We start from the raw sequence: 23,000 nt of genomic DNA, 5'->3' as shown, positions 1-23,000 counted from the left end.
AATGGCCCCTGTCTAAGTCTTAACCTACCCCCCCTACCCCCCCCTCCTTCATTTTCCTCTTTTGTATATATATATATATATATATATTTTTTTTCTCTCTCTTCATACCAGTAACCTGAAAGCTGATTGTATGACATTCTGTATAGTAGTGTGTATATCTATCTGCCTCTTATATTTCATCATGATTTGTGTGCATGGGGGTCTCATCTTAAACAAGCTTAGTGCTTAATGAGAGTTCCAGTTTAGTAGACCTTGTATTGTGAATTTGTACTTCCATGTACTGTTATGTACTGTCATGTACTATTCTCATGTCTTACTAAATAAACTACATCAATCAATCAATCAACCATTTCTATAGATGCACATAAATGAAAGTACCATTTTGTAAGCTTTTCTTTAATAAAATAATTGCTATTTTTATACCCTGCACTTTGGTCTGCCTTACATTTATGTAGCGGGGTAAGACATACAACTACAACGTTCACTTGAAGTCTAAATGATAGATTAATAAAACACCTTAAACCACCAACAGATCACATTGGAACATTTATGTATGATTGTGATTGGAATGGGATACCATACCGGTATTTAAGACCCTTAAAGACACGGCTTTTCTCTACTTTCAGAATTTATTTACGTTTCACTACATTTCCCAGAATGCAGAGAAATCAGCCATCCAATCATGTAGCTACATCCGTTTCACAACATCCAGTCAGTTTCTTCCTGTCAGTTCCGCGCCAAGAGAGAAGAGGAAACGGTATGCTGCTCAACTCTGACAGGAAACTGAAGAAAGTCTATAATTGAACACTTTTCCATCGAGGAAAACTCAATCCGAGGTAAGATAAGAGTAATATAAAACTAAATACAAGCTAAACTGAGTAATATAAAACTCAATCCGAGGTTAGCTAAGAGTTAGCCCTGAAACATGACTGTCATGGAACCACTTGTTCCTGGTTTGCGATTTTTTTACGATTGCGATTTACAACTGCCACATCTACATAAACGTTCAGATTTCAAATATAAAGTGCTGACCCTCAAGCCACAAATGTAACAAGTTGAGGCGCACTGGTCTAAGTACCCGTATCTTCCGTATTGTTCAATAAAAAGCATTTCAATCTGATCGACGGCCATTTATTTTGTATTCTTTGTAATGTATCAGTGTGCAATACACCTCCCAACCGATAGGATCGCTTTGTTGAAAGCATTGGAGAAAATGGCCGGCGATCGGATTAAAAAGCTTTTTATTGAACAATACGGAAGATACGGGTACTTAGACCGGTGCACTTTAACTGGTTACATCCGTGGCTTGAGGGTCAGCACTTTATATTTGAAATCTGAACGTTTATGTAGATGTAGCAGTTGTAAATGTAAAACATTCGCAAACCAGGAACAAGTGGTTCCATGACGCTTGTGACAGACGAGCGTCATGTGAACCGGCTAGCTAAGAGTAGCTAAGAGTAATCTAAAACTCAATCCGAGGTAAGCCAAGAGTAATATTTAATCATTTAAACGTGCATATTTGTTGTCTAGTGGAAAAGAACGTTTCTGGAAATTAAAACTTGTGGGGGTTTTTGTGTGTTTTTTTTATTATTATTTTTTACTGTATATTGTGGTCAGATACTTGCATAGGCAGTGGTGTAAAGTAACTAAGTACATTTACTCAAGTACAATGTTGAGGTATTTTTACTTTACTGGGGTATTTTCAATTTGACTTCTACTCCACTACATCTCAGAGGAACATATTATACTCTTACTCCACTATTATTATGAACACTTAAGTTACTAGTTACTTTGTAGATTTTGATTATTATTACAAAACATACATTAACCACTTCAACCCTATTTTGGCCATTTGAAAATAGCAGATCTACAAGCTCACGATGCATTGCGATGCATTGTGAGCTTGTAGATCTGCTATTTTCAAAAGATTTGTATACATTTGAAAATGGGACATTCTACATAATGAGTACTTTTACTTTTGGTACTTAAGTACATTTTGATGCCAATACTTTTGTATTTTTACTCGAGTACATTTTTAATTCCGGACTTTTACTTTGTAACAGAGTATTTCTACATTGCAGTATTGATACTTTTACTTAAGTAAGAAATGTGAGTACTTTTTCCACCACTGTGCATGTGTCATAACATTTAACCAAGCTCAAGTTGAGTTACAAAGTTTTTGTCCAGCAAATGTTGATAGAGATAAATGTATTTACTCTGGGATAATCTACACTGTAAAATAAATACAATCTTCAATGTTCATTTAACTCTGAGATTGTAGTGTACAAATGGAATGACAGAGCCATAAGCGTCCATTTCAGGGGTCATCATCACCATGCCAGTTTGTGATGGGCATTTCCATCAATATTTTATATTGCCACAGACATGCAAAACAGGTGATCAATAATATTACCAGAAACACATAGTCCTAGCCCTAAATGTATACAGCACTAATGCACTCCTGATGTGTCATAGTGTCTACTCTATTCCACTGCACTACACATTTTAAAACAAGCCACGAGCCAAAATATGATTTCAAAGAAAATCTAAATTATTTTGGGGGGAAAGCCCTGAAATTTCAGGCTTGTTGTGAGCTTGTAGATCAGCTATTTATTACTATTATCTACTATTATTTTATTTTTAGCCTATAATGGCTAAAATGGCAGGGTTAAAGTGGTTAGCTAATACAGTAATACTTTAGAAAACCTGGAGACTGTGAAGTCGTCCTCTATATACTGGCAGCTATAGGGCAAGAATAGCTTGCCCTATATGCCAAGAATGGAAAAGAATACTTGAGTGTCAAAACAGATAATTATGTACATGATGAGTGATTAATGAAGGGCATGACAGGATTGAAAGGAATGCAGTGTCACAATAGTTTGATGCAAAGGTGCCTAATTCTGATCAGAGGTGAGGAGGAGGTCTGATGGTGAGGCTGTGGATCCATGGATTATGATTGTGGAGTGTTATTGTAGTTATTGTTATTATTGAATTTAAACTATTTTTCTTAATTGACGAAAATCAGCTTTACTTGTCCAGTTCTGCCCTCCTTTGCCTCAGTGCTCCTTCTCAACAGATGACATGCCATCTTGTTTTGCTCTTTTTCTGAACCATTTTCCACTGTGGTCACTCACATACCGTTGACTTTAATTGTTTCATTTTCTGACACACCTCATACAATCATTAATCCATAATCCGGGGGTCCGGGGGTACACGGGGAGCTGGGGGTCAACGGGGGTTCGGGGGTACACGGGGTCCATGGGGGTCTGGGGGTACACGGCGGGCCGGGGGTCCACAGGGGGTCCCCCGGCCGACTCCCGGTAGCCCCCGTGAACCCCCGGCCACCATAAGACAATTTATTTTCGGGCTTGTAGATCTTCGATTTTCGCATAAGAATTGAATAATTGTGGAAAAACTCATTGGTTTGTGATCAGATTGACTGCTTAATGAACAGTAAAGGCAATAGGATTAGTTAAACCCGGCAGTTAGCCTGGTCCGGACCAGGCTAACTTCACAGCTAAATTGCCATGGTAACTAAGGTAGGATTGCTTCAATTTTCTATCGTGAAACCGAGTCATGGATAAACATATGCAGGTTTACTGGCTAAGTTAATCTGCCGAGATAACTCAGCTTTTGTGAAACCGATTCATGGCTGATCCTGGATAATTTAAACCAGGATATCTGATTAAACCCGATTTATCCCTAATCCAGGTTTCGTGAAATACACGAATATATTGTACTTTTCACTCCACTATTGCATTGTTAGCTTGTAGATTTTTTTATACATTTGAAAACTGGGACATTCTACATATGTACATAATGAGTACTTTCTACTTTGGTACCTTAAGTAGCCTACATTAACATTTTGATACCAATACCTTTTACTCAAGTAATTTCTGACTTTCACTTGTTGCATATATATATATATATTAGAGATGCACCGACTAATCGGTCGCCGATTAAAAAAGCCGGTTTTAGGTCAAACCGGCTGGATCGGTGCTCGGCCGGTCACTGTCATAAATTCCGATTTTATGCCGGTCAAATTGAAACTGCGTTGGCAGTTGGCACTGCGCAGCAACAGCATGATGCCTCTTATTCCAAATAAATTATTAGGCCCCATCTGAAAAGTCCTTAATGCTGTAAACAGCTTCCAACAACAACTCTAAAAGACGTTGTGATCATGATATCAGCCATCCACACCGCCGAATAAGTGTGGAAAATCTCTCTCTCTCTCTCTCTCTCTCTCTCTCTCTCTCTCTCTCTCTCTCTCTCTCTCTCTCTCTCTCTCTCTCTCTCTCTCTCTCTCTCTCTCTCTCTCTCACTCTCTCTCTCTCTCTCTCTCTCTCTCTCTCTCTCTCTCTCTATATATATATATATATATATATATATATATATATATATATATATATATATATATATATATATATATATATATATATGCTACAAGTGAAAGTCAGAAATTCAGAATTTACTAAAAGGTATTGGTATCAAAATGTTAATGTAGGCTACTTAAGGTACCAAAGTAGAAAGTACTCATTATGTACATATGTAGAATGTCCCAGTTTTCAAATGTATAAAAAATCTTATGAAAATAGCAGATCTACAAGCTCACAATGCAATAGTGGAGTGAAAAGTACAATATTTGCCTCTGAGATGCAGTGGAGTAGAAGTAAAAGTACTGGAAATTGTAAATACTCCAGTAAAGTAAAAATACCTAAAAATCGTACATAAGTACAGTACTTGAGTAAATGTACTTGGTTACTTTACACCACTGTATGGTGAGTATATATATTGGTATAAAAAGGAAATGCTAAAATAAGCCTATGTGTTCTACACAGGCAGGTAACATTGCTAGCATTCTCAATCTATCTATTGAAGTCAATTTCCAAATGGTAAGATGTAAAAGAACAATAACATCATCAAGAAAACAAGATAATAATACAGCACACGGTATTAGAATAACTTTACCTTTCGAAATAAGACGTTAGTTGGCTTGTGTCTGATGAGCAGAATGCATGTAAGTCAATGGAGAAAATAGACTGATCCCCTCCTAATGGAAACCAGGAAGTAAACAGACGTCATGTGACCCGATGTGAATAATTATAAACACTTCGAATAATTTTCTAATTTCTAATTTCTAAAATCAAAGATCTACAAGTGAGATGTAGATCAGAGATAAGTCAGCTCTCGTGAAACCGATCCTGGATAATTTAAGCCAGGATAAACCCGGTTTATCCCTAATACAGGTTTCGTGAAACAGGCCCGTGGGGACTTATATTTCTTCCTAATGCGTGAGGGGGCCGTGTTTTTCATTTCTTTTTTTTATAATTTTTAGAGAAAATGAAAGAATTGCCACTGTTTGAACTACAATTATTTGAAAACTAAAGTTACTACTTTGTAGATTTTGATTATTATTACAAAACATACATTAACATCTTCAGCCCCATTTGAACTTTGGCTATTTGAAAATAGCAGATCTACAAGCTCACAACGCGTCGCGATCCGACACGTGAGCTTGTAGATCTTCTATTTTCACAAGATTGTTATACATTTTAGATATATGATAACTTCTAGATATATGATATATTAACTATTTTAAGTACATTTTGATGCCAATACCTTTACTCAAGTACATTTTTATTACAAGACTTATATATTTAGTATTCCTCTATTGTAGTATTGATATTTGTAGTATTGATATTTTTACTTAAGTGAAAAAATGTAGTACTTTTTCCACCACTGGGAGACTTCAGGATACAGATTGATGTTGCAGTGATGCTAAAGCCATGCAACTCAGTGATTAGCTGGACACACATAATGTAACAGCATAAATGCAATTGCATATTAAAGCCACAAGGTGGCGACCAAAGACCACTCTATTACTGTAACACATTGAAGTGTTGAAGGGAGCAGCAACTTAAACTTTACACTTAACAGTTTGTCATCATGACATACAGCTCATGTTTGTTGTTTGTAGATGACTTAACTGTTGAAATTTAAATGAGTGTGAACGTTAATGTGTGCTTTTCTCTTTTTTCTCACATGGTGTCATACAGTAGTGGACAGTTAACAATTTAGCATCAAGGGCTGTCACGATTATGACATTTTATGTGACGATTAATTGTATTTTTGTCGTTGAACACTGGAAAATATGAAAAGAGAAAAAAAAATCTGTTTGGCTTCCAGGCTTTGAAGTTGCACAGGGCAGATATGACAAATAACCTAAATATACATGGAAATTACATATTTAAAAAACTCTATACTTTCCAAAAAACATTAATAGTGGAAATAGCAGTTGCAGCTGATGCACTCACCTTATTTTTTTTATTATTATGAGATAACTTGACCAATTGATCAAAATGTAATGCATGTGGGTTTCCAGCATGGCAAGGCAATTTTCTTTGTAAAAGCACATGTCAACAACAAGGCAATTCAATGTGCTTTACACAAAACATCAAGCAAAGGAAACGCAATAATACAATTATAAAATGACATTAGGATGCATACAACAAAATAATAGATAGTTACAGTGCAGAGGAGAAAAGAAAATAGAACATAAGAAAATAACTCAATCAAAGGCGGCAGCGAACAGAAAGGTCTTTAATTTGTTTTAAAAGAAATAAAAGTGGCAGCAGACCTGAAGTTTTCTGGGAGTTTGTTCCAGATATGTTGTGCATACAAACTAAATGCTGCTTCCCCATGTTTATTTGTGGAACAGAAATGCAGTTTGATTCCAGCAGAAAGAGACCACGGCCGGGAGAAGGAGGGCTGAAAGGTAATTCAATTCAATGCAATCTTTATTTCAGACCCAAGGGCGATCCATATCACAAATAAAAACACCATACAAAATATAACAATAATAGAAAAAGAAATACAATAAAAAGAATTCCACCATGTTCAGTTTCGAACATACAGACAAGTGCGCCAATGGTTCCACAGTCTAGAGGAGAACCTCACAGAACTACGTAACGGGTTACTTATGACAGAAATGATGACATTTACTGACTCAGATGCCATACACAAAAATCTATACATAAGATTGCGTAGCACAGCAGAGCAGGTGGGTACCCCAACACTAACAAACATCTGGCTTGCACTGGAGCTTCTTGGAGCTCTCAGCAGCAGCCGCATACAGTCATTATAAGCCACTGTGAGTCGTCTGATGCTGCCTTGCTTGTAGCGACACCACAGGTGGGCAGTATACAGAGGTGTACAAAAAGATTTAAAGAGTGAAATCTTCACCGGTACTGAGCACATGCTAAATTTGCGACACAGCATGTTCCCTTGAGCATACAGCTTCCGACGCTTTCTATATATGTCCTTGTCATCAGAGAGGTCATTTGATATTATATGGCCCAAATATTTAATCTCACAGCAGACACTAAGGGCAGTGCCTGAGAGATAGAAGTCAGGAAAAGCTGACTGTCTGTCTTCTCTGCTTCGGACAAACATCATCTTACTCTTTTTAGCATTGTACTTTATGTCAAAATCAACACCATACTGTGAGCATGTACTAACACATTATGAAGGGCTAGAAATGTCAATGAACCATTTCCTTCATAATTATTTTAATGCAAAGCAGGCTTATTTTCTCATAAGCATTCCTAGAGGTATGAGTACTACAGTTCATAGGCTGTAAAAAAAAATGTATATATTTTGGAGTCTGTATATGTTTCGGAGCCACTATTTCAGCTAGTTTAAATCCACCAACTTGAAATTTCCGGTCGCAAAAAGTAACCGGAAACAAATGCTATTGGCTGGAAGGGCAGCGAGGGCGGGCTTCACTCAGTAGAACCAGAAGCCTTAGAAGTATAGACCCCTTAACAGACGACGTCACACTGATAAGAACCAGTATGCGTGCAACCAGTATGCGCGCAATGAAACCCATTCTGTCAGGTCTCGCTAGGACGCGCCTCACTAGCCAACACACAAGAGGGGGTTGGGGTGTGCTGAAACCAGCGCACCCCAAAACAACAGGTTGAGAATTGATTGCATGAAACAATCACCTGTGCATCCAGTCTCAATGTTGGTAAACAAATAATTGGTCTATACCCTACCCTACTACTACCTAGCCTCGTTCCCAGCCTCACTCATCTGCGAAGAGAAGAGCCTGGTCACGACCTAAAGCAGAAAGTGTATATAGGGCAGGACTTCCGTCGTACGTGTTTCCCCTGGAAACTATATTTTTCGACCAATCACAACACTTTCATTCACAGACAGTGTAAACAGATTTGTAAAGCATCAACGTCATTTCTTTGGGCGGTACTTCCGCCAAATTCAGCCACTTCCGGTTGTCGCTTCCTAGACAACCAACAGCCCAGGTCTTGCCCAGCGTGACTACTAGGCCTACCATAGACATATAGCCTCCTCTGACTCTGGGGCGTCTGTATCGCGGCCGCCATAGTAGAGGGGGTACGCTTCCTGACTACTGGCCAATCACAGTGTGTCTTTTACGAGACTTGGCAGAATCTAGTTGTATAAAATTTCAACAGGATATTTTTATACAACTTGATTCTGACAAGAATCAAGTTGTATAATAAATAAAGTGGCCTCATACATAATGATAAGGGCTGTAGTGCACTTCTAAAAATAGGATTTGGGCTTTGGTCAATCAATTGATTTACTTTGTTTTCATATTACATTGACACGACGCTGTCACCGCATCCTGCAACAGACGAGGCCAGGCAGAGCCCCGTCCATCGATTGGTTGTGAAATCGCCCTGGCAACCAACAACAACCAATAAAACCCACAGCTGTCCCTTCGGACAATGGGATCTATTCTAAACTACGGGCTCCAGGAGATGAGGTCCTAAAACTTGAGTGTCGAGTAACTCAGGCTTTGAGCACAACAAAACTGTGTCCTTGTATTTTAGTTATGAAAAAAGTCTCGCTGAGAGCTTAATGAACGGCCCAAGGTAAGCGTAATGCTTTACAAAGTTGTAAGAGGAATCCCTTCATGATCTGACTGCCCATCTTGTCCGCGTCTGATAGCCTAGTGAAACTAAATGAAACTCGCCCCAAAACACGCTCACCCCCATTCTTTTTGACGGACCAACGGTTCTTGTATTTGTTTGATGATAAGGTTAGAACTAAGTTTAGGGTTAGGCAGTTTTACTGAGGTTACGTTTAGAAATAAGGTTAGGTAGGTTTAGGCATAGTTTACTGAGGTTACGTTTAGGAATACCAGTCAGGTGAATACCGCCGGATTTGCCCCGGGGCGACTGTTTTGGGGCGAGCGTTTTGGTATTCACCGTGGGACTGCGTAGCAGCACCTCCTCCGCTCAGAAACGCCATTGGGATGTTAATTTAACGTCTCTGACAGATGTATATATATATTTCTTTGGCGATATACAAGTAGCTTAGAAAATTGTAGTATGCCCATAAAAATCTGCTATATAATTTATATACCTAACCATTGCATGATCCATAAATTAACGAGCCTCGCGTCGAGTCATTCATATCATTTATTAATTAATTGAGCTCATAGGTCTCTCTGGAAGGCATTGTAGTGGTAGTCTCACCCAGGTAGTCTCACCCAGTATTATTGAGAGATTGTTGAGAAAAACTAGCAATCTTTGTGGATTTCACGTAAACAAATATAAACACTTTTTACCGCAGCAATTGCACAATCAGTGAAAATATTAATGTCAAAAACATCGGAACATCGGGGGAAATAATGACCGATGTCCGATATTGACATCAGGGTCCAAAATGACCGATACATCGGGCTCACCGATGTATCGGTCGGGCTCTACTTCATATCCAGTGGAGTTTCCTTGCCGCCTGGTACAGTTAAATACTTAATGATTTTGGATGATACCGTGAAGTATATTACATTTCCAGTGAGTGACTCAAATGAACAAAATCTACTTTTTCATGGGGCATAAAATCCTATGTTTTGCTTGAATTCTTTGATTTAAAATAATAGCCCTGTTTGCCTGCACTATATGTCATTACAGGAACATTCTGTTGAAGGTTTAGGTTTATCTTCTTTTAATGTTCCTGCTCTTTACCTGTTAGACATGATGATCTGACCTGATTTGAAACTTATTTGTCCTATAACTCTTGAACCGTAGGTCATATAATTTTTTTCCCCCCCCAAATATCACAACACATGGCACAAATAATCTCTGGACCCACGTGATAAAAACACATGATACAGATTTTTGATAGTCCACTGTTCGCAACAGTGATAGTCCAACGCGTCGCGCTGCGACAACACTTTCTCACAGATAGGCGTCAGTTATTACCGCTCTGTCATTTTCACTCCTTAATGCGCCAATAGGACTACACAAAAATATAAGGAACGCATTGGGGCTTCAAATACTACTGATAATAATAATAATACTATGCCCGCGTCTTACATTTTTATTGAAGACACGGGCATACTGATGATGACATCAGGGATCTCCTCTTTATATATGGGCATAAAAGGGACATGGACAGACCGATACAGAGATCTCCATATGGGTATAAAAGGAACACCGAAAGACATATGGGAAAATAGCTGATCTACAAGCTCACAACATGTTACTTCATGAGGTGTTGTGCGCTTAGATTGGCTATTTTAAATTTTGAAAAGTTTTTGGAACATTTTGAAAAAATCTTTTCAAAATGACATAGGGACATCATGGTTAATGTGGTTAAACTAAAAGGTGTTGAATTGAAAGTAAACAATGCTTTTATCTGACAGGACTGCCTGACCTCAGGATTCTGCTGTTGGGAAGGAGTCTGTCTGGGAAGAGTTCAGCAGGAAACACCATTCTGGGAGGACGTGTTGTATCTGCGAAGAGTACAGTAGAAAACATCCTTCTGGGAGATGCTTCATATATTTTTTGCTCAGGTACTAGTGTAAATATGTAGATAACTTGTTTGGCTTTTTTTTGTTCTTTTTTGATCTCCCTTCCCACTTACCCCCCCCCCCCCTCCTCCTCTGCTTCCTCCCCCCTCTTCTTTCTATGGAAATAACGTTGCGATGGGAATGATGTACGAAAGCGAATTTCATTTTATCTTGTAAACCTGTGATATGACCAGTGTTGGGCAGTAACGAATTAAAAATAATATATTACTGTAATATTATAACTTTTCCCAGTAACGAGTAAAGTAAGGTATTATTCTGCCAAAACAGTAATATAATACCATATTACTCGGTCAAAAAAGGCCTCGTTACTCGTTACTGATGACGAGCGTCATTTTCTTTTTTGCTCATTCATTGATTTTTTATTTAATTTTTTTATAATTTTTATCCCACGATTTTGTAACCCATATTTTTTTCACCCAGTGCCAATTGCCTATGTAATCCTGGGCGCTACTCTCCCTCTGCCAGCCCAGGGAGAGCCCAAGCTGAAGCTCATGCCTCCTTCAATGCATGAGGAGCAAGCAGGCCGCTTCTTATCACCCGACAGGGGGGAGGTTCCCTGGTTAGACGTAGCGCGTGGAAGGAACACGTTATTCCAACGTGACAATATGTTGACAGCAATGCTTTTGATTGGCTAGAGGGACGCATGATGAAATAAAATCCTATAAATAGGTGTGTCACTTCAAAAAGCCAAAAGAGGTAAGACAGGATCAATCAGTCTTGATTGGAACAGTACCTTCCAGTACAAATCACCCATCCGTGCGTGTGTGTGTCCCTCTGAGAACACCTAACATTGGTCAGTTTCACGTGACATCACAATATGTAATATAAATATATAAATAGCTTAGACAGGAGAGGCTGAGATCACACATTCACCTTTTAACAAATAACTTTTTTTGTTTAACTAAAAGATATATCTTTTACCCTACTGTATCTCATTAGATACAGTAGATGCATGTTCTATTTTAAGTAAGAATTAGAACATTCCTAGAGAACTATGGTTAAAGATAGGGTAAGTGATTTCATTTGATTAAAATAGCACGGGTCTGCTGGCGGAGACTTGTGCTCCGAGGAGCACATTTTCTAGTTTAATATGTACTCTCTCTCCGTCTCTCCTAGAGGCAAGTTGTCACATCGTGCAGAAATAGAGCAGATCTACAAGCTATCAACCTACGTCAACAGAGATGCTTTTTAGCTTGCAGATCAGTTCTTTTTAGCACGCAGCCTGCGCACAGTTATGACGTAGTGCATGACCCGTATGTGACTGCTGTGTCGTGTATTTCTCCGTTGTTTTTAACTTCAAAAAGCTCTCAAACTTCTATTTTGAGGCACGGAATTTACTTAAAAGATATCGTTCGGATAGAAATTAGTTGTTTAACTTCATATATGTGGTCAATTAATCATGACAGAGCCCATTTAAAAATAAAAATTCAGAAAACCGGCAGGGGCAGGCAGTGACACGCATTGTATCCGAATAAAGCAACCTGTTTTCGGCATGGCCCTTTCAGAAGTCCCCCTGCGTCACTTGTCTGGTGGTCGGGGAAACGAACTGCTGATGAGGAGAGGAAACAGTGTTCCTCTCCTCTCCTCTCCTCTTCTCTCCTCTATATCATTGGTTCTCAAAGTGGGGTCTGGGGACCTCCAGGGGTCCTTGAGGGAGTTCCAGGGGGTCCCCAGCTAAACGATAGATTAGGCACCAAATGGACCCTTATGGGTCTCTAACTCTGAGAGTGTACAAATGGAACCAAATGGACCCATTTGTACACTCTCAGAGTTAAATTGACATAGATTTTACAATATAAATTGCGGTCCAAGTGATAGAAATGCCATTAAATGGGGGTCTGTAGCCCTAATGCATGTCAAACTGGGGGTCCTTGAAATTAAAATGGTTGAGAATCACTGCTAGAGCCGTAACAAATCTTCTCTTATGGGGGTCCCTGGCATATCTTTTGAAATGGGGGTCCGGGGGCTAATAAGTGTCAATTTGGGGGTCCTTGACATGAAAAAGTTTGAGAACCACTGCTCTATATCTCCTCTCCTCTCTCCTCCCCCCTTGCACTTTGGCTAATTAATATTGACTGGTGTAAGATATGTTGAAAAGGTTAACACATTTTCAAAAAGTTTACTTTATTGTTTCAGTTTTTGAGAGGCTGCAGCCAGTGTGTGCAGTTCAGATTGATGTTGTTCCTGTAAGGATAATTATTGTTCCAATTCCAAATATGGAATTTGCAGCAGCAAAATACTTAAAAGGATAAAGACTGTTGACTGTTTTCTATTGTTCCATTAAATTGGATTCAGTTCTAAAAGGCAAAAAACTGTACACGTCTTTTCTTTTGTGGGGGGGCGCGGGAAAGTAATATAAAGTAATATGTACTATATTACTCTTGATTCCAAGTAATAAGTAATATAATATTATTACTTTTCAAAGGAGTAATAAGCAATAAGTAACAAATTACTCTCCTAAGTAATATTGCCCAACACTGGATATGACAATAAAACTGATTCTGATTCTTATGCAGCTGGACTTCAGAGGTCAGCGCAGTGTGAGGTAAAACATGGAAACGGTCCAGGGAGACGTCTAACCGTGGTGGACTCACCAGGCTGGTACTACAACAGTCCACTGCAGGACACATCAGAGATGGACAAACTTGAGATCCAGAACAGTGTGTCACTCTGTAATCCACATGCTGTCCTTCTGGTGGTTCCGATTCATGAAGCATTCACCAAAGCACAGAGAGTAGCTGTTGAGGAACACATGACTCTTCTGTCAGACACAGTCTGGAGTCACACCATAGTACTGTTCACCTATGGAGATGGTCTGGGAGAAACGAGCATTGAGCAGCACATTGAGGCTCAAGGGGCAGACCTCCGCTGGATTCTTGACAAATGTGGGAGCCGATATCATGTCTTCAACTCTAAGAAGAGTCATTCCCTGATTTCCCTCCTCTCAAGAGATGACGCTCGTCAGGTGACAGAGCTGCTGGAGAAGATAGATGAGATGGTGGCAGGAAACGGAGGTGGACACTATAAATATGATGGAGAGGTTTCAAAGAAGGTGTCAGAGAGGAAGAGTAACATAGTGAAGCATGCCCAGGCATTAATGACCAAGACACAGAGACGAAGAACTGCTCTGAAAACTCTGTTTGAAGGTGATGATTATAAAATCTGTCTGTTTGTCTGTCATGTGTTTGTCTGTCTGTCTGCTGTCTGTCTGTCTGTTATCAATCTTGGTAAATTATTATTAAAGACCCCATGACACGCTAGAAATCATGATATTTGCTCTACCATGACATACCGTATTTCTGGTCAAAACAGCTTGTTAGGGGGGCTCTGGACAGGACATGTCACAGACCAGCCTGATCGCCAGAGAATTAGTATACATTGCACGGATCCAGTGCATGTCATTCCGTGCATAGTCGCCTAGAAACCCCGAAATTCTCAAGGGAATTGTCGCAACGTTCGTGACGGCAACTCGCTCGCTTTAGCTCGCTCGGTGGCCCCTTACGTGGCGACAATTCCCTTGAGACTGCGCGCCTCCGAAATGGTTTAGTCACAATGGGGGAGATGCGAGGCGGCTATGCACGGAATTTCGGGTTTTCCAGTTGTCTATTCACGGAATTTCAAAAACGTTCAAAGAGAACGTTTCCTCTGGCGATCGGGTTGCACAGACATTGAGTAGCGTTTACAGTAGCCAATGGGAAGAGGTTATCAGGTGTCAGTGCCTGACAGACTCAAGTTGAAGAAACAAAAAGGACTCTGTATTAATCAATGTTGAACAACTACGTGACCTATTTATCAGCTAAAATGTATAGGTTGTTTAGTAAACAAGCTGCGACAGTTTCGCAATGCGTTTTTCTCCCAATTTCTCCCCCGCGCCTTCCGCCTGTCTGTATCCAGCCAGCACACACTGGCCAGTGATAGCCAGCTGTGTCTGCTCTGCTGAGGTCCCTGCCTGGGCTGCGATTTCAGCCAATCGCAAACAGGCAGGGCGGGCTTGGCAGAATCCAGTTGCCTTTAATTTATACGCTGATAGCAGAGCTATAATATGGTGCTGGAGTTGATACAGTATAAATGGGCGTGGGCCATAAATATTAAATAAAAGTTTCAAAAATATATATTAAAAAAAATGCACCAGGCCCGGCGTGACATAAAAATATTTCAACTCTGACCAGCTCTTTTTATTTTTATTTGTTTTTGGAAAACGTGAATTTCAATGCTAAATAATCATTTTGGGGGCAGGTATTGCATATAATTGTGTACAGTGAAGCTCAAGAAATAAGGGATAAAAGAAAACGTGTTTTTTATGTCATAACACAGGGGTTCCACCCCTGGACACACCACTGGTTTAAGTTAATGTAGAGTTTGTGTTTTTCAGGAGAACATCGGAGCGTACCAGATGTGAGGATGATGGTGGTAGGTGGAGAGAAGAATCAGAGGAGCAGCGCTGGAGATGTCACACTGCAGAAGAACGTGTTTGGACAAACTCCATTACAGGTGATTAATATTAATGAATGCATTTATATAGTGCCTTTATCCAAAGTGCTTTACAATGTGCATTTCATTCACCCATTCACACACACGTTCACACTCTGATGGCAGAGAGAGGAAACCATGCAAGGCACCAACCTGCTCATTGGGAGCAGTTGGGCTTGGGGGTGTCTTGCTCAAGGACACTTTGACACTAACTCGACCGGGATCGAACTGCATGGGTACCTTCCAGATCCGCTATACAAATAGCCAAAGTATAAACGGAGCTTAAGTGGTTAAGACATCATCATGTAATCAATCAACTGTCAGTGATCATCACACACCTATTTTTTACTTTGTTATACGATATAGGCCAAGTACAAGCTCACAATCAGTGGTGTAAAGTAACTAAGTACATTTACTCAAGTACTGTACTTAAGGTACTTTTAAGGTCTTTTTACTTTACTGGAGTATGTCCAATTTTCAGTACTTTTGCTTCTACTCCACTACATCTCAGAGGCAAATATTATACTTTTACTCCACTGCAATTATTAAAAAACTTAAGTTACTAGTTACTTTGTAAATTTTGATTATTATTACAAAACATACATTAACTACTTCAGCCCTATATACATTTCGGCCATTTGAAAATAGCTGATCTGCAAGCTCACAATGCGACGCATTGTGAGCTTTTGTGATCTGCTATTTTCAAAAGATTCTTATACATTTAAAAAATGGGACATTCTGCATAATACTTTTGGTACTTAAAGTACATTTTGATACCAATACTTTTGTACTTTTAAATTTTTTGACTTTCTGACTTATACAATAAAAAAAATTGGCAAAACTGTTTTGCCAATTTGGGGGCCCACTTGCAATATCCTCACGGCCCATCAGTGGGCCACGGCCCACAGGTTGAGAGTCCCTGACTTGTTTTATTTACATTTTTGTAGTGTTCCTGTGCAATGTTAGACAATGTGATGGAGAATAATAAAGTCAGTGAGTTAATATGTCAAGGTTGAGAGGAAACTCTTCACTGATGACATAATAGAATGAATGTTTTGATTATTATGACTAAAACACTGTAAACCTCATATTCCAGGAGTTTGAAGCCCAGACTAAACTGACAGAATGTGTCAGACAACAGAGACGAGATGGTGAAAGAAATGTGAGTGTGGTGATCTGTCCAGACTGGTCGACTACACCTCCATCACAGAAGATCAAAGAAGTCCTTCAACGCGGTGTGACTCTGTGTTCTCCTGGACCCCACGCTGTCCTGTTGAATGTTCCTGTCAATTCCAGTTTCTCTGAAGCTGACAGGAGATCAGTGGAGGAACACATGGAGCTGCTGGGGGACAGAGTCTGGAGGCACGCTCTGGTTCTGTTCACATGGGGATACTGGCTGGGAGGGAGATGTGTTGAGGAGTACATCGAGTCTGAAGGAGAACCTCTGAAGTGGCTCCTGGAGAAATGTCGCTGCAGGTATGTTCTCCATCCCAGCCAGTTCGAAGACAGAGATGAGCTGATGGAGAAAATAGAAGACATGGTGATGTGGAACGGAGGACACTTTGGATCTTCAGACTTGAAGGTGAGACATTCATTAATTCATTCTTATTGTTTCCACTCATGGTTGTACACAACAATTCTTGAGTTCTTTAATTATTGACCTCTTTTTATACATTCCATGAATGAAAAGGAGCGGGAATAAGAAAGAAATACATTTGTAGAATCGACCTCAGGTCTTAATGGGTTAAATAATCGTGATCTCTGACATCTTTCTTTAAAATGTCATAATTTGTCATTTTTCTTTAAAAACAAAAACATATATGTAGGTATGACATACAGCTTCCTTTTTAGTTATTCATTGTGACATATTCATAATATTACATTTTTCTGTGTGTGTGTGTGTGTGCCCTGCAGACAGAATGCTACACACTGTCTTGTAACCCACGTGGGAGATGTTTGATCATTAACAACGAGAGATTCACTGCGAAATGGCTACAAACCCGAGACGGAACTCAGGAAGATCAGGGTATGTATCCCTGCTTTGGTGATCTGATCTTATTTGTGTTACATTCAAAGTCAACACATGATGGTAGTCTGTCTGTCTGTCTGTCTGTGTGTCTCTCTGCTTCTCTATCTCTGTCTCTCTCTGCTTCTCTCTCTCTTTCCTTATTGTGTCACACAGAGGCTCTAGACAGGGTGTTCTCCAGGCTGGGCTTTAAGGTGGAGGTACACCACAACAAGACAGCATGTGAAATACGTTGTGTGCTGGGAGACCTGGGAAAACAAGATTTCACAGAGGCAGATGCTTTGGTACGTGGTGTTCAACATCTCCAAAGAGTTTTTTTTATTTGTATTGATTGAATACTTTATTAGACAGAAATGTAAACAGTACAAGGTACAGTCAGACATTTGGGCTAAAAGGATAACACAAAAAAAGTCATGGGGACTTGTATTCAATTAATCAACATGGCATAAAAATAACACAATAATACATATCATCAACCGATACAAAACTATTATGTAAAAAGAAAATGTCGGCAGAGAATGACGTCACCTTTCTATGGGAAAATTGCGTTTACCTCCCCTTGATCTCCTTGACCCGCGATCTCCTTATAATGTAGATGTTTTTGTTAAGGCCTGTTTTGAAAGAAGCAGTAGTAGAACGAGAATTGTTTGTTCTATAAGTGGGTGGAACCAGATCGTTGTCGCTCCCTCTAGTATTGTGGCTGATCTGGGAGTCACTCAGTGTCAGTCAGTCTTTCACTGTGCATTCCTGTCTTCACACAGTAATGAATAGGGGTGTGCCGATATATCGTCCCGCGATATATCGCGATACGTTTTCTCGACGATATGTATAATTTTGCCGTTTTTGAAAAACGTAAAAAAAAAACTTTTTGTAATTTTGTTTTTGCAATAATAATAATGCAAAAAAAGAAGTATTTGTTTGCATTTGCTTTCCCCCCCCCCATATATTTTCATGAGATTTTTTGCCCCCATATATTGTAATAATAAAAAAGTGCCATATATCATATCGTATCGATATCGTGAGCCCAATATCGTGTATCGTATCGTGAAATTACACCCCTTAATGAACCATTCTGCCCCTGACATTAGGTGGTGTGCGTGCTGACTCATGGGGCGAAGGGATGCGTGTTGGGTACAGACGGTGGGCAGGTGTTTCTCCGTGAATTGAAGCAGCCCTTCATAAGTGAGAGTGCTCCCACCTTGGCAGGGAAGCCCAAGCTGTTCTTCATCCAGGCGTGCCAGGGGGACTACGTCCAGCACGTTCATTCCCGGAGTAGGATACAGGCAGATAGTGTGTCCTTGGGCCAGTCAGTTTCGTCGTACGCAGACTTCCTGATAGGCATGGCGGCCGTAGAGGAATTCGGAACATTACGGGATGTGGACACAGGTTCATTCTACACCCAGGAGCTGTGCAGACAGCTTGAAGCAGCAGCAGTCAGGTGAGAGGGAGGTTTCAACAACTGTCACCACTGACACATGGCTATACTTCAGAAGCCTTTATGTCACTAGAAATAATGAATGCCTATCTATTCTTGTAGAACGCTTACTTCACCGATACCTATTGATATACATGGCACAAATGGGTAGCCATCTTAGGAGGGTAAGGGTTCAGATGGAGTTGGCCTACATTTAAATACATCCTACATGAACTGGAGACAATTTTGATTATAATAAATATGTTTCCAAGTGTATGGTGTAGATAATGTGTTTTATATTTATTGTCCCGCTCAAATAGTTTCCCTGAAATGCAGAGTTGACAGAAAGAAGCAGTCACATTTCAGTCACATCGTAGTCATTTCACCAGCGCTAAATTCAAAGTGGGGTATCGCTACTGCTGATCGACTGTTAAGTATTACAAGCACAAAACAAAATTGTCTTGAAGGGGAACTTTGATATTTAACGTAAATCCTATGGTTCTGCGGTGAGGAGGACATGAAAATCAGACATGACACTTCCCAGTGTGTTATGTATATCAAGAGTTTGCGCTGGAGGAGATTTTTTACGTAGGCTGGAGATTATTTATCCAGCGTTGAGAGCTAGTTCTCACACAATAGGCACTGAGAAGTGATAGATTATATTGTACAACCTGGAATTCAGTAGTAATTTCCGAATGTGATGTTCTACTCTACTGTTTTCCTGACAGTGGAGAAGACATCCATAGCGTCCTGACAGCAGTAAACCGGGAGGTCGGCAAAGGAGAGTATCCCTTCAAAGACAGCTACTGCAAACTAATGCCAGAATGCCGGCACACCCTCACCAAGAAACTCGTCCTCAACTTCATCTAAGATGTGGTGGGGGGTTCTCAGCAGAGATCACCTAGATAGATCATGGAGGAGGGATAGACAGGATGATGTTAAAGATGAACAAACTGAATCACAAAAGAGAGTTGTGTGAGAGAAAATGTTCGTGTAGCAGGGGCTGGAATATATCACACACTTTGAAAAAGTAGCTGAGGGAGAGATAAATAGAGAGAGAATAGAGAAATTAAGTAATGATGGGAAATATTAATAATTGTAATATATTTTATACTTAACTTTTTAGAATAACTTCCGGGTCATGGTCGATGCTGCACTGATAAAATGTACTCTTTAAGAAATGTAAACTGTATGATTGTATTGGTGGAATTAGACTATGATATTATGGAAATGTAATCTGTAAGGTTGTATTGGTGGAGCCAGTGCTTGTAAATCAACGGGCCAGTCTAGACATTTAGGGTGGATACATGCAGATACTATAAAAACTGAGAAAAAAGAAAACTGAGAAGTATGTGGATTCCTTGTCGGGATGCAATAAGCCCAACATCCCTCCAAGATGTTGGCTTTGATCCCCACAGCTCTGTTTAACTGCTTTGTACTTTTTACTTTTGTTATTTTTTTATTCTCGAAATCGCTATTGTGTTTCTAGGGTCAGCTGGGTCAGCTGATAGGGAGTCATGGTAAGAATGGCTGACTGGTTCTCAACAAAATGTCTTTATATATCATTACATTTCATTCATTTGTTTTATTTCGTAAATCATTTTGATTGATTCTTACTGTATGCAGTGGATAATCACCTGTTACCCTACATTGGCTGAAATAAAAGCATATCTAAAATTCAAGTTATTGACTTGGTAATTATTCTGCACATCAAACTCGTTTATGGGTCATTCCACATTTTGGTGGCAGCAGTAGAATGTATTTGTACCCATTTTGGAGCCAAATCTGGGGGGAATTAGGTCAGTTGAGCTCCTTTTGGTGTTATGCCCATGTTGGTCACTCACCCTAGAGCAGTGGTTCACAGTGGTGTGTTCTAGGTTTTTTCAGAGGGTATAGGATAATTATTCCCTGCACGACATGTGCGTGGTCGTGGGTATACGATGGCGTGTTTTCAATGGATGAAATGGTTAGTAGACTGTATATGCTTTTTTCCAAAACAATCTGCACCTTATACAGCATAGCCTCGATCTCCAGGCTTTTATTGTTTAGTTTTGCTAAAAAATAAAAGCCTGGCCCAGCGAGTCGGTGGACTCGGTATGAGGAAGTGTTTCATTTCCCAACCAACCAGAGTGCAGTGGGCGTCGCTCGTAATGTTGTGTTAACGGGGCGGGGGTTGACGGACAGATCGGTGAACCAATTAGGATCAGGCGCAATCTCTCGCCGGCTCTATACACCCGCCCCTCTATACACGAAATCAGGAGGGTTGGGGCAGTCTATATACAGCATAACACAGTAGAACACACCACTGGTGGTTCCCAAACTGGGGGTCGGGACCCGTCCCCAAATTATTTTGAGGGGTCCCAAGATGATTGGCTTAATGTGCAACATTGTTTTCTCACTCAACAGTAAACAAACCAACATACAGTTGCTGTCCGGCAGGAACCAGTTAACTCAATTTTTCCGCTTTTGCATTTTTTTCCATAAATCAGGGCCATTGAACACCCTTTACGTCTGTGTGTTGATTAAAAAAATATTGAACCAATTAAAAGTATTAAAAAGCGCTTCTGACAAAACCAGCTAACTCCATTGGGTCATCAAACTTTCTGCTAAACCAGCTAAGTTCACCAAAGGGGGGTGGAGTTAGCTGGTTTAGCAGACTCAAGGCTCCACCCCCTTTTGACCTCAAACTTCATTGTGAGCTTGGAGGTCCATTCAGCTGTACTTATCAATGATGAACAAAACCTCCTAAATCCACTTTTTTTTTGTTTTTGTCATTTCCTGAAAAATGAACAGTTTGGAGTTAGCTGGTTGCTGCCAGACAGCAGAGATATACAGGTTATCATCACATTAATAAAGTAAAAATGTAATCACTTTTAAGACCTTTTTAATACCAAATTGTCAATTATTACATAAGAAAGAGGCAAACATTGTGAAAATAGCCGATCTACAATGAGGTTGTACTCCGGCTATTTTCACAATATATATCTGTGTAACCGAGTCAAACCAAATATAATGCCTACAAATCCATGTGCTTGTCAGGGTGGGGGGTCCCCAGTTCAAATGTGATTATTTTGGGTCCGTCGAGGCCTGAACAGTTTGGGAACCCTTGCTCTAGAGAAGTAGTTTGACAGGTATCTGGGCACTGAACCTCTTGAGTATTGTAGAGACAAAGCCCATTGAGAGATGTTGCACTCTAACTTGAGCCAGCCAAGACTTAAAGGGATAGTTCAACCAAAAAATGTCACCCCATGAAGACCTGAATATTTTTTTGTTTTTGTCACATTCCTAAGTCAATAATTTGATGACCAGGGGACCGGTAGGAGATACAAAGGAGACTCTTTGTGTCTCTTACCGGAACCACTGCCGGTCATCAAATGATTAGCTTAGGAATGTGACAAAAACAAAAAAGATATCCATGAATTCAAGTCTCTGTGGGGTGACTAATCGATAGAAAAAGTCATTTTGGGGTGAACTATCCCTTTAAGTGAGCTGGGAGAGGCCTATAATAATAATGATAGCTTTGTTGTTTTTTTCTTTTTACATTTTACAATTAATAATATAACATACATCATACTTTCAGTCATCTGCCCCCAGCTGAAGATGATTGATACCTGGGTGGTCACTTATTTCTGTGTCTTTTAATAAATGTTACCTTACTGTTTTTATTGTGAGAATAAATAAAACATAAAACAAAGGGTGGTCAGTGAAGACCACCCTGATAACAGGGTTGGTGTGGTCAGTGAAGACCACCCTGGTCTGTGAGGTTAAGATCAGGACTGGACAGTTGGACAGATCAATGTCAAACATGTGTTTACTGCACGAAGCTGCATAGGGTTCAGATGGAGCCTCAATCTGCTTCACAATCACAAAGGAAATAAACACTAAACAAATCACTTAAATGTTCACTCTTTAGAAATGTTAGTATGGGTGTTTTTTGGTTTGGTATTTTTTCAAACGTTGCTTTCTGGGTATTAGTATGCCACGCCACAAGGGGGCGTGATGGGTCACATTTTATAATCCAGTAAGACATACACAGGTGTGTAGCCTCAGTGATTTGGACCAAAGGAGATGTTTTTTAACATAACATAGTATAATATAGACTAACAAGTCACACAAAACAAAAGGTTAAATTCTAAATATAATACAAGTACCAACACTGATAAGAAACTACATTCTGCAAACAACTGCAACAAGCAGCTGCCAGCTGGTTAATCAAAGGTATGCACAAC

General features: G+C 39.8%; 1 protein-coding gene across 2 annotated transcripts; it reads left to right on the top strand.

The window, feature by feature from the left end:
• Window positions 1-737: 737 nt before the first annotated feature.
• On the top strand, window positions 738-20,453 carry LOC308105288 (GTPase IMAP family member 8-like). 2 transcript variants are annotated; one of them, XM_080455939.1, is made up of 10 exons: window positions 738-836; window positions 6,719-6,775; window positions 10,694-10,843; window positions 13,378-14,007; window positions 15,234-15,352; window positions 16,428-16,913; window positions 17,246-17,357; window positions 17,514-17,641; window positions 18,446-18,795; window positions 19,500-20,453. In XM_080455939.1, the coding sequence occupies exons 2-10, from the start codon at window positions 6,721-6,723 to the stop codon at window positions 19,639-19,641; spliced, it is 2,172 nt and encodes a 723-aa protein (XP_080312065.1). In that variant the 5' UTR covers window positions 738-836; window positions 6,719-6,720; the 3' UTR covers window positions 19,642-20,453. The 2 variants fall into 2 exon arrangements, with proteins under 2 accessions (XP_080312065.1, XP_080312064.1); XM_080455938.1 differs by having other exon boundaries at window positions 17,246-17,641.
• The last annotated feature ends 2,547 nt before the right edge of the window (window positions 20,454-23,000 follow it).

Source organism: Gymnoscopelus braueri (genome assembly GCF_963280865.1).
Source record: "Gymnoscopelus braueri genome assembly, chromosome: 17".
In the NCBI taxonomy this organism is placed as follows: domain Eukaryota; kingdom Metazoa; phylum Chordata; class Actinopteri; order Myctophiformes; family Myctophidae; genus Gymnoscopelus; species Gymnoscopelus braueri.
Note: the sequence above shows the minus strand (reverse complement) of the source record. Positions and strands in the feature narration are given on the sequence as shown.

Excerpts from the sequence above, each read along its gene's own strand:
- LOC308105288 (XM_080455938.1), top strand. The coding sequence starts at position 6,721 with ATGCAGTTTGATTCCAGCAGAAAGAGACCACGGCCGGGAGAAGGAGGG. Across the intron at positions 15,353-16,427 it reads TTGGACAAACTCCATTACAG|GAGTTTGAAGCCCAGACTAA; the intron begins GTGATTAATATT and ends CTCATATTCCAG. Across the intron at positions 18,796-19,499 it reads CTTGAAGCAGCAGCAGTCAG|TGGAGAAGACATCCATAGCG; the intron begins GTGAGAGGGAGG and ends TTTTCCTGACAG.